The sequence below is a fragment of the Topomyia yanbarensis genome, chromosome 2, assembly GCF_030247195.1.
Source record: "Topomyia yanbarensis strain Yona2022 chromosome 2, ASM3024719v1, whole genome shotgun sequence".
NCBI lineage: Eukaryota > Metazoa > Arthropoda > Insecta > Diptera > Culicidae > Topomyia > Topomyia yanbarensis.
In genome coordinates, this window is record NC_080671.1 from 98162648 (window position 1) to 98179509 (window position 16862).

Here is a 16862-nt window from a genome sequence, read left to right on the forward strand (position 1 = left end):
TGGAATGCCGCAAGCAGAGTAGTGACACTAATACTGTCGGAACTTCAGCGAAAATGCGAATGGAACAGCACGCTTGCAACGCCAAATAGTAAGTTTTTGGATCCTACAGATCGGTTCACGTCCCGATGGCTTACAGCGTGGGTGACGGTCGTATGTGGATCGCTTACGCATATAGGGTTTGCCAGCAAGTTTGTTCAAGGAAAGCTAAGCTATTGACAGCCATATTATTTTTTATCGAAAGCGAAAAAACGAGCAGCAAGTTAGCAAGCGCGAACTAGTTTCGAAGTTGGCGACGGGTTCCGGGTCGACCTGCTACACAACTAAGGTTGGATAGAGATCTGACTCAACGCCCGGACGCAGAGCGGCCCACGGGCTCAAGGACAGCTGAGAGCTAATGGCAGTAGCACTAATTCTGTCGGAGCTCCAGCGCAGCAGAGAAACGAGCACTAGGACAGCAACACCAACAAGTAATTTCACGTGAGTTTAAAATCCTGCGAGGGTGGCTGTGAAGAGATGCGAGGTAGGTTTTTGGCACCCCTGGATCGGTTCACATCTCGACGAGTTCCGATATTGGCAACGGCAGTTTTTCTGACAACTTCTGTTTCCCCTTCATCTTATAACATAATTCGATTATCCCTGTTCTAGTCAATGTTCGCAGCTATTAGGATATTAATCAGGCAAATCCTCAAGTTTTTATATTATCATTATGCTGAGTAGCTAGACGGGTGAGGGCATATTAAAATTTCACAAAAAGAATCTCTGCCCATAGAGGATATGAGAAATATTGATCCACGATTCCCCATAAAGTTTGCTCGAACCTCATGTCCATCTGGTTCGACTCGAAGAGATCACACCGAACCGTTTTTTAAAAGCCGGTGTGCTTGGTTGAGTTAAGTAATCATAAAAACAAGTTCTGAATAATTAGCTATTTCTTTGGTGGCTGTCCTGCACTGCTTTTTTAAACTAGCCCCATACCCAAGATCAAAAGAGTCGACAGGATCCATATGCCCCCTCACGCAAGCGAATTCATCTATCCGCTTGTATAAAGGGCGAACACGAAATTATTGCGACACCGAAAATGTCATGCCAATTTTCTTATAACGTTTAAAATCAAACCAAAATTTTAGGGTAGTTTTATACATATATTTACTTCAAAAATCAAAAGAAAAATTAATCGATGGAGCCTTGAATGTAAAATTGAACGCATTTTCGCTTCATGCCCTCCATCAAATTCTTTACAGTGTCATCCGGTACCAGTTTCTCAGTTTTTTTCCATTTTCTTAACATCGCCTTCTCGTCTTTGACTGTCTTCTTGCTCTTCCGAAGTTCCCGCTTCATCATTGCCCAGTACTGCTCCACCGGGCGCAGCTCCGGACAGTTTGGCGGATTCATGTCCTGGTCAAAATAGCGGAGCTTCGTCGTGCTGCTGCAAGAACGGCAAAAGGCGCTTCTCGAGGCACTCAGATTTGTAGATCTCGCCATTTACTGTGCCCTTTGTCACGAAAGGCTCACTCCTCAGTCCGCAAGAGCAGATGGCCTGCCAAATAAGATATTTGGAGGCGAACTTCGACATTTTCTTCTTCTTAAATTTGTCGTCCACATAGAACTTGCTCTTGCCGGTGAAAAACTCCAACCCCGGAATTTACTTAAAATCGGCTTTTATATACATTTCGTCGTCCATCACACAGCAGTCATATTTTGTCAGCATCTTCTCGTAGAACTTCCGTGCCCGAGTTTTAGCCGTCGATTGTTGCCGCTCATCGCGGTTTGGGAAGTTCTATACCTTGTATGTATGTAGTCCAGCTCTCTTCTTTGCATTCTGGACGTAGCTCTGCAACATGCCGATCTTTTTAGCCAAATCACGGCTTGAGACGTTGGGATTTGCTTTAATCATCCGCTTCACCTTTCCCTCCGTCTTTTTGCTCTCCGGTCTCGGTTTTCTTCCAGCTCCTTTGCCGTGATCCAACGTCAACCGCTTTTGGAACCGCTTCAACACTCTGGAGACGGTTGAATGGTGAATGTTCAACATTTTTCCCAACTGCCGGTGCGACAGGTCAGGAAATTCCAGGTGTTTGGAAAGAATTTATTCTCTCGACTCGCGTTGGTTCACCTCCATTTTCGTTGAATCGAAAAACACGACTTCGAGTTTGACAGCATGTAAACAATACACATCAATGAGAAAGTGTGCAAAATTTGGTTGATTTTTACCCAATGGTAAAAAAGTTATGCCCTGTTGAATGTGTCGCAATAATTTCGTGTTCGCCCTTTAAGTAGGAGCACACGTCTACCAACCAGCCATGAAGACACCCGAACCAATGAGAATGGACCATGTCAGTCGAAGGCCACAGGCCCAGCGCCATCCCGTACAATTGAGAGGTCTATTACTAGGGATTTGTCCCATTTTCGTAATACAAACGCTTACATTACATTCACATGAAATCACTTGCGATGCGTTTGAGCAAATGGAGTTGTGGTAGATCGATGTTTTTAAATGTGCGCAATGTTTGCCCGAGATACATGCGTGGAAGATTTCAAATTTTTTAATGGTTCCAAAATTTTGAGCGGGTAATTACCCACCCGGTTATGTTCGAGTGGGTTCGAGTACTGCCCACGTTATCCGCCGGCCGTGGCTGTGACTTATGAAATTATAAATTATAAGATGGATTTCCCTTCGCAGACAATTCGAAACATTCTATATTCACTACAAAATATTCTCACCCAATTAAAAATCGTTAGAATACAAAAACGAAAACAAATAACGCTGAATGTAAAATACTATGTTCAAATAACGAATCTAGAGCTCGCAACGATCAAAATCACGTTGATTGATCGGACGACATCTCAATGTATACACCACAATTGTCGCTCATCAAATAATTTGTCATTCCAAGTTCTAGCAACGGAGCAAAACCCTTTATTAGCGATCACATTAGCATATCATTACTGGCGCCTAAGTCTATGGTTAACGCACAGCCAGTTACAAATGATTTCCTTTGCGATCCAATCGATATCGTAGGTATAAAAAAGTAATTTAACTTTCTGATGTTTTAGTTCACTTTGCATCAAAGTAGAATCAAAATGCAAGGGAAATATTCAGCGATAGTGCTTTTACTCTGCCTGCTGAACTGCGTGCAGGGCTTGGTAAGTTCTCCTTATTCAAACTCTACAGTGAACTAATCAAAAAGGGTGCATGTTGTTTCACCGCCAGCGCGTGAATTTGACCATGTTCAGTAACTGCCAAGACATGGATCTTCCGTACGGTAACATACCAGTTGCGCTGACCAAGGTTACGTACGACCGAGATGCTGATGGAATATGCAACACAATGCATGCTGAGTATCACATTGCAACACCTAGCGAAGACATCGAGTGGGAGCTGATCATTACCAGCTACAAGTGCCCGTTGGGTATTGATGGTATCTGTCTGGATAACCCCCAGGAGTACAAGGAACCAATGCACTGTGACAGATTCCACTCGGACGATACAGGGCCCTGGTTCATGTTGGCCAGTGCCATGAGTAACGGAGATCGTTGCGGACGGTTAGAGGTAGTTTGTCATATTTGTTGGATAAGACGTACAGCTAATTCAATCGGTTTGTTTGATTTGTCGTAGGGTACCTACAATCTTGATGCAGCTGTACTGAAAATTGATTACCTCCACCGATACCTTGAACTTGGCAAAGGAACATACAGGGTGCGCATGATGTTCCACGTGCTCAATACCGATATGGCCGTGAAAAACGTGAAAGGATGCGTTGAAATGGATTTTACTGTGGTTGACTAGGTCGCCGATACTGGGAAAGGGTTTCGTCGCTATACGTGATACAATGTTATTCTAGGGCTTATTTACAGGATCAGTATTGCAGTTGTTAACTTCATTTTATGGATAACTATTAGAAATAATAAATTAAATGGCAAATTATAGTTGGATACAACTTTACTTCCCCATAGCATTCAGCCCTGGATATATTTTGCTTAATCAAGAAGTTAAAAATTATGTCTTCAGCAACGTTGTAGAGCAAGCTGTTGCCAACAACTTCATTGAAGATACAAACTTCTTATCTTTAATTTATTCAACATTATTGCTGGTTGTTTGTGGATGATCCCTTTAAAAGAATTTAATTACTATAGCTTTTTAAATATTATTCGTTCGGTATGTGCCATAAAAAAATTGAATTATCAAAATGATCAACTTTCTATATCACAACATTGGCTTAACTCGTGTATTTTCCAAGAAATTTGTCAATTTTTTAAAAATAAGTATTTCAAATGCTGGATAATTGTTAATGTGGAAACGGCTGAGTTTACATCAATAGTGTTTTTGGACTACTCATCAAAACTAGCATGGATTATCATTCGCTGCAATAATTTTCTCAATTAATCCTCCTATAAGTGGGATTTCATTTCACATTTTTTTATTAGAGAAATAAGCTAATGTACTTTCACGAATATTTGCTGAATATACGAAGACTCTTCCTTAAAAGCGTGAGAAATTATATCTCGCTATGTTTGGATGAGTTCCAAAAATATTATTTCCATCGCCAAAATACACAAAATTTATTACACATATTTTTTTTCTTATTTGAGTATTTTTGTAGATATTGGACATCCATTAAAAAAGTAGAGTTAAAGATTAAAGAAAAGTTTTTTTGTAATCATCTTTAACTCTACTGGAGACAAAGAGAGTGAATTTGCTAAAACGCACCCTACTGGTGACGAGTTTTATTTTTTTTTTTTGAAAAATGGGCCGACTTTGGGTAAAAAATCAAATTCACGTCTGTTGAGAAGTGCTTCTGAATATTTTCGATTTTTGTCAGCATTTTTTTTTTTATTTTTAGAGTTGCAATTGGATAAGTTTGAAGGCAGAGCCATTAAAACTTAGTAAAAAGTGCAATTTTTGGTGTTCTTCATTAGTTTTTTTTTTTCAAAACTTGGCATATACAAAATTTTAGTATAGTAAACACTTGCAGTAGTTGAACCAAATATAGAAGCATATTTTTATCATCAAAAATGCACTGTTCTACAAAATAAAACAATTTAAGTGGGCTTAGTTCTCATTTTGATTTTCGGACAATAGAACGAAAACGATGTAGAACGGCGTTTGTCTCTAGTGCTTCTGTACGGAAAGCTATTTTTTCTTCATGTCTTCCACAGATTTGACCTCCTTGGGATTCTCCCGTAATACTTGATTCATAATTGTATTTTTCGATGGGCCTTAGTTCCGGTGCATTGGGGGGGGAGGGGGGGGGGGGGGGTTCATGTCCTAAGGTACAAAAGTGACCCGTTGGCTTCGTACCACTCCAGGACAGCATTTGAATAGTGGCACGAGGCTAGATCCGGCCAAAAGATTGTAGGGCCCTCGTGTTGCTTCAACAGAGGAAGCAGACGCATCTGTAGACACTACTTGAGGTAGTTTACAGCCAGGAGCGGATCCAGAAAAAAATTTCGGGAGGGGTCCGAAATTTCTATTTTAAAATGAACATTGTACAATTCGTAATATGTAATAATCTTATTTATTGAACATCAGTTTTGTTGGTCAACTTTGATTTGAAACTAATATAAAATTGAAACTTATTTAAAATTTCTCAACAAGAAATAATTTCGGAGGGGGTCCGGACCCCCAGGACCCTCCTCCTGGATCCGCCACTGTTTACAGCCCCGGTAGTCATGAACGTCGCACTTTGTTTGCCACATGAGCAGATCGCTTGCTAAATCATATATTTATTGGCAAATTTAGAAAGTTCCCGGTTCCTTACCTCCTCCGGAACATCAAACTTGTGCTGGGCGGTGAAGAACAGTAGCCCCGGAAACTGCCGGAAGTCCGCCTTGACGTAAGGGACCATTCATAAATTACGTAACGCAATAATTTCCAAAAATTGACTCCCCTTCCTCCATGTAACAAATTGTCACAAATTTCTTCATCACCCCATTCTCTACTACGTAACAAATTCCTTGAAAATTTTTTTTTCTTCGGTGAAAACATGTTACGTAACGATCTAGCTTACTCCCCCTCCCCCCTATGTCAGAATATGTCACAACTTGTCATACCCCCTAAAAGCGTTACGTAGTTTATGAATGGTCAATACAATACACTCTTAGGCACCTTTACCCAAATTTTCAAGAGAAAATACCCAATGGGTTATTTTCTACACGGATACGAACAACTACCAAAAGTTGAGCTCTTTTGACTCAATCTCGGGGTATCGTGAAATAAGGTAAAATTTGGTAAACCGTGTTGAAGGTAGTTTCCCTTTAACCACGGCAAAAACCACAACCCATTGACAGGTTTTTTATACTCAACCTTAAGTTGAATATGCCTAAATTTAAGTTGAATCTATCTAATTTTGAGTATACCTCAAAAAACTCAAAAGTACCTTATTCCATGGAAGGCCTCGACTGAGTCGAATCTCTCCTTTTGTTTTTGACAACACTAATAAGTGTGAAAGCGACGCAAAACTACCTAAATTTAAGTTAAAAGAACTTATTCTGCGGGTTGTTTTATTTTTCCGTGTACAGCGTTTTTTCCGTGATGCAATTTGATGTGGGACAGTCTGGGTTCTGTGCACCATGTGTAGTGTGTGCAGAATATTTAAACGTTGTTCTGCTGAAAGTCAATGCATTTTGAAACAAGCCGCTGGAAACGATTAAACCGCTACTCAAGTATACTAAGAAATAAAGGTAAACAAAGAAAAACATCTCGTGGCGAACGTAATTTTGAGAGCGGTTTTCGCTGGCCACTGTCAGTGGGGAACGTCCTTCTCAAAACTAACGAGCGGGTTACCGGCGGCAAAATGCTTGTGACTTCTTCAACGTTCAAACGCACAGTGGAGCAGTGATTTTTTTCAGTAGACAGTAACAGTGCGGCTTCTTGGCACGTCTGGTGGAGGGTGCAATTTTGAGAGCACTTTTCGTTGGTTACTGCGAGGAGCGTAGCTTCTTAGGACTAACAAGCGAGACCCTGGCGGCAAAATACTTGTAGCTCCTACGACGTCTAAACGCACACTGAAAAAAAATGGGGATGGGCAGTTACAGTGCGGCTTCTTAACGCCAAGGTAATTTTGAGTGCACCTTTCGTAGGCTAGTCTTGACGTTGCTCGTTTAGCACGCGAACAACAAACCTATCGTAACCTAACCTATCGTATTTGATTGAGCCGCTTGGGTGCTTGCTATGGTAATTTTCCCTTTTATCGTGAATGTTCAAATTACACTGACTTTGAATGGACTACTTTTATTAAATAAATATTAAATTATTACCATTATCCAAGTTAGGTATTTCTGAATCGGCTGGTGTATAAATGATTAAAAACAATATAGTAGTATCGGACTTACAATCGTGCAACCGTTACAAAGTTTCGTCACATGAGATGTTTTAGATTTTAGAATGGCCCATAGCCCCAGATAGTGGAGTAAGACATTTTTAAATGTCAAAAAAGAAACAAAAAGGTCCAGTCCCAGCTGATTGCCAACCAACTGAAAGTTGGATTTCAGCGAAAACTAGTTTTTATTCAGTGAAGAAATTGGTCGTTAAAGTAGACTCATAATATCTGTATCTATTGCCGTTAATAATTCCATGAAAATCTTCGGTAAATTGTCTGTAAATTGTAGCGTTAAGGAAATATATAGGGGAACTATTAAGACCGTGGGGGTAATTCATTGTAAATCATCTTAAGACTTTCTGTCTGTCGTACATTCATTCTGCAGCTTTTTAGAAAGATGTGTTTCATTTTCCACAAAACAAAAATCACTATAATGGCAAAAGCGTGATCAAAGTAAAAAGTGACGAAATAACAGGAAAGTGTGAATTTTATGGAATGGTTGTTTGGGTGAAAACAGAGATATTTTCTAGACGCTTACCACCTTTGTGCGAAATGAGCGTACGGGGCTATTCGAACCGCCAATTCCATCAACCACCGTTCAGCGGCTTGCGTCGGCGCACACGATTGCCACGCTACAGCAAAGAAATTACATGATGCCCCAATCGTCAGATGTGACAACCCAGATTAGTTTGTTTCACACATTTTTTTTACATTGAAAATGTTTTACTATTTGGGGCTGTGTGGCATTCTAAAATTTAAAATGAAGCGATGTCACATTTTTGCGTCACTATTTTGAACGCATATAACTCTGGATTTCCGTCTTTTTACCACCAATCCATTCAGAATTAAATGAAATTGTTCTATTGCTATACTTTTTATGTATTTCAATAGGCTGTCCAACGCAAAACTTTAAATAGCCATGCGCCGCCCATGCGTCTTTCATAACGTAAACCAAAAAAAAAATCTGATTTTGACAAGCGCCATACAACTACTTTTACCATTTTTTTTTGTTAACTATTTTTGTTAACGACCTATTGAGTCAATTTGTCAACAGTTGTTACGGCATTTAATTATCAAGGGACTGGAAGATGAAGTATATTTTTCAATATTTAGAGCCATAGTACTCAAGGGAGAGCAAGGAGCTGAAGGGAGAAAGTTTAGAAAAGCGTGGAAGGATCATATATGCAAGCTTAGAGCTCACCGGCGGCTTAACTTTTTGTCTGCTACCGTAGGAGTCAGGGTCTTTTGGCATTAGAAATGCGAATCACAAGCGTAAAGTAACTTGTTACTTCATGCTGTCTTTACGCTTGTCCGGACATGCCGTAGACTCAGGTGATAATAAAATGAACGAAATTAATTTTAAATACGAACGAGGAGCACTTTAGTTTACATCAAATCAGTTAAAGTGTTCATCATTTTCTTTTGTTTACTGCTACTATTGTTTGTTGATGACATTTTAAGCGATTTTGACGTTGTCAAACTGACCCCCATCGATCGGTGGAAAAGCGATGTTGCCTTTGCCTATTGTCAAACTCTGTATGTAGAGATAGGGATGCCAGTTACATGGTACAAAACGTTGCATCCCAGTAAAGTTCAGCCGGAAATGAACTGGAATTCTGGCTGGTTCCAGTTCGTCCACGGGCTCCAGTGACACAACCGATTCTAACTAGAATCGGTTGTGTCACTGGAGCCGGAATACGAACTGGAACCAGCCAGAATTCCGGTTCATTTCCGGCTGAGCTTAACTGGGATGTTGCAGAGCTGATGTTTGGAACAACACCCAGTAAACTAAAAGGCGGCTAGGCGGGTTAAACTAGATGCTGTCGATCGGTAGGCTATTGAAACTTTGTTCTAGGCTACTCGCCGTAACTTACCGTTTACTGTAAAAGTAGTGTGGGCGTGTTCTCATTCAGCCCTTAGTTAAGAAAATAAGAGATCGACTAAGCGCTGGGTTTTATGGAGCGCGGGCTTCAATTCCTTTCAATCGTGGAAGGCGTCGTGGAATTTTGCGTTAATTCACTAACATTTTTTATGATTACAGTCGTTTCTGTATTTGTGAAATTGGCGATTTGCGGCAAAGCCAAAATTAGTCATGCGACACCTATGATTCAGCTCATGAACTGGCAAAGTGATACAGTTTGCTTTTTTTCACCCGTAAGTGAGTCGTAGCTTACAACAAAATCTTCATTATCTTCTCGGAAAAAGCTTACCACTGCCAAAATATGAATGAAACGAGTAAGAAATTTAGTTTTATTTGCAATTATTCTGAAATTACAGCCATTTGTAACTATTTCACTCATACATTTCTTCGAAATGTAATCGGGGTATTATTGTGGTTATAAAAAATCGTTCCATAAATAAAGTTCCAACTCGAAACCGAGACCCAATCAGTACCAATGTCAAACTCCTTCATATTTTGAACTACGTAGGAGATTCAGTGAAACTATCGGAGAGAAGGATCGGCTGTGCATGATACAAAGCTGACACTTTCCTATTAGCCGGATATATTCTTTCCTCGCCTGATCTGGAGAGTTTCATGAATTTACACCATCTCATGAAGGTTTAGCTTAACTTAGGACGAACGGGAAATGCTGTTGCGGCGGCTACGGTGCTCAACAAATTACATTTCGGAACAGCGCGCATATGGCTCTACGAATAATATTAGAAACCACTATGTTTTACACTCTTTTCGCAAGATGTTTACTCATCATCTTATAAAATGATGGTTTTCCTTCATTTTCATAAACAATTATCAACAAATTGATCGGTAATTTGGTGTTTAAAAGTCATTTTTTACCATAATGTTTACAGAAAATATATGCACTATGACAGAACAGAATCAAATCAGTAACACTTTCCTTCCAGCGCTATCTGCGAGCGGTTTCAACGTAGAATCGCCAATTGATTTTACACATAGATTTTTGCAATTAACGGAGGCATATAGACACTATTTGCTGGTACATAAACCTTATGTGTGTATTTACAAGAAATATTAATCTTACATTCACATTTCATAACTATTAGGCACATAAAACCCTATTCTATAACAATACATAGTTAATACAGTTGACACATAGAAGGTATGTGTGCGCGTGATAACAATAGCATTGCTTCTTCATATGAATTTTAAGCGGTTTGAAGCAAATAGAATTAACGTTTGGATTTTTTTCAGTGTACCGGAAGCAAAACAAACATGTTCCGAGGCGAAAACAATGGGAACACCCGCGACAATCCTAATTATAGTGTTCTGTATCTACTGTGGTTAGACAACACACAGAAGAATCAGGCCTTTTTGAATCAACAAAACGTTTAGTTGAATCAAAAACGTTGCGAATGACTGTTTCAAACTGAAATGGGCATTTTTCGAAAGCATGTATTTGGTTTAGTTCAACAAATACTTCTGTTTACATTTTAAATAGAAACATTGATGGATCAAAATAAAATTTGTTAGATCTAACTGATCCCTTTGTTAAAAACCAACAGAATCTTTATTTAATTTCAACTAAATTTGAGTTGTTCTCTCCTTTGGTTAATACAAATGATTTGTTTTTGTTTCTTCAAACTTGTTTGTTTGGTTAAACTTATCATGATTTTGTTGTTTCAAACGAAACATTTGTTGATACTACTGAAAAGCCAACATATGAATTAGTTGGTAATTTCAACCAACAGTATTGATTGAATCAAACCTGAATCTTGTTTGTCACTATATCAAACGGGCAAATTGTTATTTAAAACCAAAATTTGTCTTTTTTTCTAATTTTTTTTTCTGCGTGAACGAATAAAAAATTCATCGCAAATGATCTGCCCCTAGATTTGGCACCACTTGCCCCTGTACAAAACGTTGCATATTGCAGGGCTGATGTTTGGAACAACGTGTTCTCATTTAGCCCTTACCCGGTCAAACCATTCGGAATCCTGAATGGAGTCATTATGGATTCCAAATCAAATGCAACAACCGATTCTGAGTCGGAATCGGTTGTTGCATTTGATGACTCCATTCAGAAAATCGAACCGGTTCCGGAATGAGTTTAACTGGGTAGTTAAGAAAATACGAGATCGACTAAGCGCGGGGTTTTATGGAGCGCGGCAGTTCCTTTCAATCGTGGAAGACCTCGTGGAATTTTGCGTTAACCCATTATAAACCAGGGGTTTCAAAAAGTGTGCCAAATGCAGCGATATCTTCAATTCCACCCAAAAATGTATCAAAGATTATGAGAAAAACAAAATCACCGCTTAAAATGATTTTGAGAATGAAAATATCTCGTGCCAAAAATTTCGTACGCTTAAATAAAACAACAAATTTTAAGTTGTTTGACATATTTCTTCGGATTTTCTGATAGACAACACTTCTTTTACACCTGTAGGAACGTTTTGTCACATAATGGGATTATTAGCACGAATTCCAACAATAAAATTCAATTAAATGTATTGCTTACTTTTCAGCCGCTATTTGCCCCAACTATACACGGTTCAAAAATGTAAACAAATATATAAAAAATGGCAGTTGTCTTGTTTCACAATGAAATATGAGGTGTAATGATCCGATTAGTGTAATAATAAAGCAATTATTTCATACGCTAGGATATAATGGGTCAATGCACTAACATTTTTTTATGATTGTAGTCCAGTTTCTGTATTTGTGAAATTTTCACTCCTAGATGGCGCGGCAGCTCATAAAAAGAACACAAAACATCGCATGTTCGGTTAGTGTGGATTTTATTTTTGTCAAATTGTGAAACGTCATTCAAATTTTGCAAAAACGAGGAAAGAAAAAAAGAGAAACAGAGCGAGAAGACTGATAAATTTTCAACACCATCATCCAGCAGAAAGAAACTGATTTTGGTTTAACGCGTGAATCTTTTTAGCGGTGAAATTTCGGTGAATTTTGGCCAAAATTTTCTTTTTTCGATTCGTAATTCATTGATAGATGTGTTGTTCGTCAAGATAAACATTGACTTCGTTAGTATAAGCTAGTTTTAGTTACATAATTTGGGTTTCCAACACCCAAAGAAAGCGAAAGAGAAAGGCGCTCCGCACTAAAGTCTGCAGACCCCGGTGGAGCAGAAGTATTTGCTAGAGAATACTACTATTGTGTTGTAGTAATTTTAACGCCGCTGCGTGCTAAATGGGAATTTTCTGCAGCTGTTGGACTTTCGGCAATAGTCTCCGTTTAAAAGTCAACACAATTTGAAGTTTTCATTGTTCATCGTTCGGTGCAGGTAAGGTAGGAGTGAATATTCTAACAAACTGTTTCGTTTAGAAAGAAACCTTCCGGAATGGGGTCGATTTGAACCGCACTGAAGTTTATTCTTGGACAAGATAGTCCGTTGTAATGATTCCTGCTCTTGATCTCAAACGTTTATTCTATAAAAGATGCTTGAAGTAGCAAACCAAAATCGTTAGATTTAGGATCTGTTGTCTGTTTCAGGAGCAACCCCACGGACGTAATTTCCAGGACGAATAACGCATTACGAGAAAGACCAAGCGCAGAAACATGGACAATGAGGGCATGTCAAATGAGCAAACGGAGAAAGTACTGCAATTTCAGGATATCACCGGCCTCGATGACATTAACGTGTGTCGGGATATCCTAATCAGGCACCAGTGGGACCTGGAAGTAGCATTTCAGGAGCATTTAAACATCCGCGAGGGGCGCCCGTCGGCGTATGCAACTGAATCCCGAGCCCCTCAAGTTGTGAATGATCGTTTTCTGCAGCATGTATTCTCGGCACAAAGCGGAACGAACCTACCTGTACCGTCCGGTATCGGCGGTGTAATTGGATTTGTTGTCAACTACGTGTTTAACTTCTGCTACAGCACGTTGTCTTCAATTGTGACCGCCTTTTTGAACCTCTTCAAGGATCGCGAACGGAGTAAGTTTTCTGTTTGTCAAGAATCAGCTAGTAGCAATACTTATTTCAATTCAATTTACTTTGCAGTTGTAACCGATCCCTTAGGTGACGTTTTGAAGTTTATTCAAAACTACAATGAAAAATACCCGGAACATCCGGTCTTTTACCAGGGCACGTACGCTCAAGCATTGAACGATGCCAAACGCGAGCTCAAGTTTTTGCTAGTCTATCTGCATTCCGAATCCAGCACTGATGCGAACAATTTTTGTCGAGACACATTGTCCAACACTCAGGTCGTTGAATATGTCAATCGACGGATGTTGTTCTGGGCATGCGACATATCATCTCCGGAAGGTTACCGTGTGTCGCACTCCATACATGCTCGAACCTACCCGGTGCTGGTCATGATTGCCCTGAGGGCAAACAAAATGGTTATCATGGGTCGAATGGAAGGCCGGTGCACTGCCGAGGAACTGATACGGCGCATGGAAACAGTTGTGAACGATAATGAAATTTGGCTCAATCAAGCCCGACAGGACAGACTGGAAAGAGATCTCACACAAACACTGCGTCAGCAGCAGGACGAAGCGTACCAGATGTCGTTACGTGCAGATCAGGAAAAACAGCGCTTAAAACAGGAGGAGCGCGAGGCTGCCCAGCGTGTGCAGCAAGCAATCGAGGCGGAGCGGTTGGCCGAACAGCAAAGATTAGAGGATGTCGAGAGGCTCAAGATGGATTTGGCTTCACAAGTGCCTTCCGAGCCGGAACCGGGAGCTAGCGATACAATCAGCATAGTTTTCAAACTGCCCAGCGGTTTACGGTTAGAGCGCAGATTTCACTCGTCCAACACCCTCAAGGTTAGTTTGCTAGATAATGCTAGATATTTGTTGATCCGACATATGCTTTCGTTGTAGGACATTCACAATTTTATCTTCTGCCATCCGGATGCACCCGATTCGTTCGAGGTTACCACTAACTTCCCGAAGCGGGTTTTGCAGTGTGGTGCCAACGAAGGTAGCTCGAGCGGGCCACTTCCCACGCTGGTGGACGCAGGTTTGAAGAACCGCGAAGTGCTGTTTGTAGCCGATCTGGATGCCTAGGGTGCCTGGCCGCTGGATGGGATAACCGAACGAAGTAAGATGCGAACAGAGAGCGGATATGAGACTGGAAACAAGTTGAGTCAAGCGATAGTGACCGCGGTTTGTTAAGGGGAGAACACATTCTTTTCAGAAAACGATCGTACCTTTCCTTTAACATTCACTTCTATTTTCTATGGAAGAAAATTTAGATTCGATAATCATGGCAAAAGTATACAGATTACAGTCAACAGAATAACATAAAATTCAACACAAAGCTGAGGTCTGACGAGTTGTTGGTCTTCTGTAATCGTGTTCTAGGTTACTTTTGAAATTCAATAGGCATAAACAGAAAACATATTTACGACACAAATAAATAAAATAAATATCCATTTTTAATTATTCTAGAATTTCGAATTCTGGAAAGAGATAACAGATTGAGTCAAACTTTAGGTTCATTGCAAAACTTTAATCACAGAAAACACAAATTTTCGACATGTTAGTTTCCTTTTTCTTAACTTATTTAAGACCGAATAAAACAGATTGTCTTTAACAATTCTTTTGTCTCCAAAATTAAGTTCTGACATGTTCCTTATTTCTTACACCATGCAATTTGACAGTGCATTCAAGTCTAGCAACCTTTATGTTTAGAGGTTTTGTCGAGTTGAGCTCCCAGATTCCGGAATCTGACAGCTGTACATGTACATCGCGTGTGCCTGAAGCATCTCCACTTAAATATTTTAACGATACTAGTTTATTTGAAGAACCTTCATCTACGCAAACCAGATCCAACGTTAAAAAATTTGGATTTAAATGTTTCTTATTCCACTCGTCACACTAACTTGCTGCCAGTTAAACGAGATATCAAAACTAACACCAAATTGGCGCCAGTTAGACACTAAATTCAAACAGTTCTCGGACGAGTGTGAACGCCTTAAGCAACTGGCGGGTATCGAGTGATGTCTTGGTTGGCCAAGCACAGAGGCTCTAAGTTGCTGACGAGTATAGGAAAATGAACTGTCTTTTGGGATGGCAGCAGGTTGGTGTCATTTACTGATGAGTGGTAAACGAAACATTAAAAATAATAGATAATACACATCAGCATGATGGCACATTGTGTGTACGTTAAAAAGGTAAGAATAAACAAGAAAGGGTTGATGAATAAACTTATTCATTTTGAAAGAGAAGTTTATATTAGTTATGTATTTAACAATTTACGTCCAACTGACAATAAGTCTAAACTAAATTACAACTCGCGCTTCCATCAAAACTCCCACGTTAAATCGGTGAACTGATCGCGCCTCCACCTAGGCGAAGATTCAAATCAGTAGAAGACTTGTGCCTCCAACCGACCAACCGACCGCCGGCGATTCAAACGCGTGTGAAGTATCGAACCCCAAACAGAAAAATCGAATTGGTGTGCGCCTGCAAAGTGACCTCCACGATAGTAAGGTAACGAAACCCAAACGAGTAAAACTTGAAGGTGTCAACCATGCAACAGTGCGAGCAAGACCAGGACTTCTAAAGCAACAATGCCACGCCCTCCTCCCCGGACTGGGGTGAGGCACCCCCCTAAGTCGATCGCTCCCCGGTTACATGAATTCCGGAGATGTGATAGATCAGCAGACCCTATTATTAAGGGCCATCAACGAACCAGGAAACGAGGAACAACGACCCCCCGCGGATCCTTTCCTTATTCTAAAATCTGTACAGGCAGTGCTCGGTTTCGACCCAAGAAACCTGGTGAGTGCGACAAAGGAGGCAAAGGGATCCAGATATGTGTTGAGAACCAGATCGAAGGAAGCATTTCGAGCCCTACAGCAGTTGAATCAGCTTATAGGCGGTCAAAAGGTGGAGATTATTCAACAACATGAAACATCCAAAGACAACCGATGTACCAAGCCAAGCGTTTGCATCAACTGTGGACAAGGTCACTCCACCCGTAGTAGGACGTGTCCCAAGTTTATCGAGGAAGAACAGATAAAAATCAGAGTTGACAAAAATTTCACCTTCCCCAAGGCCAGAGCTTTGATAACGAAACGGCAACAAGGTCCCAGTTATGCCAGCGTAGCCACAGGTAACACCAAGGACGACGAACGGAACAAAATCATAGCACAGCTACAGAATGAGCTAGTGACTCTGAAAGAAAGCAAGGCCCAAAGTGCAGTTGACGGTAAGGATCAGGAAATTAAACGGCTGAAGGAATATTGTTCCAAGCTGCAAAAACAGCTTCAAGCGGCTACAGTAGATATAGCGAAACTGCGGCATGCCTTCTCCGAGCTACACCAAAAGTCGTCTATCCACCCTAGGGAGAACACTTCCACCAACGAAAACACCCCTCAAGAACAAAAGCTAAGAAGAGTATGTTTTTAGAACCAACCTGCGCTGCCGGCCCTTCCAACCAACCAGAACCCAGAAGGTCCAGTCGCCAAAAAGTAAAGGATACCAGAAAAAGTGGTACCGATAAATCCAGAAGCCCCAACTTCAAAACAACTCCCGATATGACCTTGCTTACACCCGACCTTGAAAGCATCATGCCCTGGCCCCGATCCAGTTCAACAACAGCACTCAACACGTCAGGCCAAGAACCTCCAACAACCGTGGACTACTCGGACGTC

At 40.5% G+C, this 16862-nt stretch overlaps 2 protein-coding genes across 3 annotated transcripts; both read left to right on the forward strand.

Annotated features, from left to right (window-relative positions):
* Positions 1-3044: 3044 nt before the first annotated feature.
* Positions 3045-3924, forward strand: LOC131684562 (uncharacterized). The gene is made up of 3 exons (XM_058967557.1): positions 3045-3141; positions 3209-3547; positions 3614-3924. The coding sequence occupies exons 1-3, from the start codon at positions 3079-3081 to the stop codon at positions 3782-3784; spliced, it is 573 nt and encodes a 190-aa protein (XP_058823540.1). The 5' UTR covers positions 3045-3078; the 3' UTR covers positions 3785-3924.
* Positions 3925-12069: 8145 nt separating this feature from the next.
* On the forward strand, positions 12070-14800 carry LOC131678934 (FAS-associated factor 2). 2 transcript variants are annotated; one of them, XM_058959387.1, is made up of 4 exons: positions 12070-12540; positions 12745-13189; positions 13256-14025; positions 14083-14800. In XM_058959387.1, exons 2-4 carry the CDS (start codon positions 12811-12813, stop codon positions 14266-14268), a joined length of 1335 nt encoding a protein of 444 aa, XP_058815370.1. In that variant the 5' UTR covers positions 12070-12540; positions 12745-12810; the 3' UTR covers positions 14269-14800. The 2 variants fall into 2 exon arrangements, with proteins under 2 accessions (XP_058815370.1, XP_058815369.1); XM_058959386.1 differs by having other exon boundaries at positions 12070-12535.
* The last annotated feature ends 2062 nt before the right edge of the window (positions 14801-16862 follow it).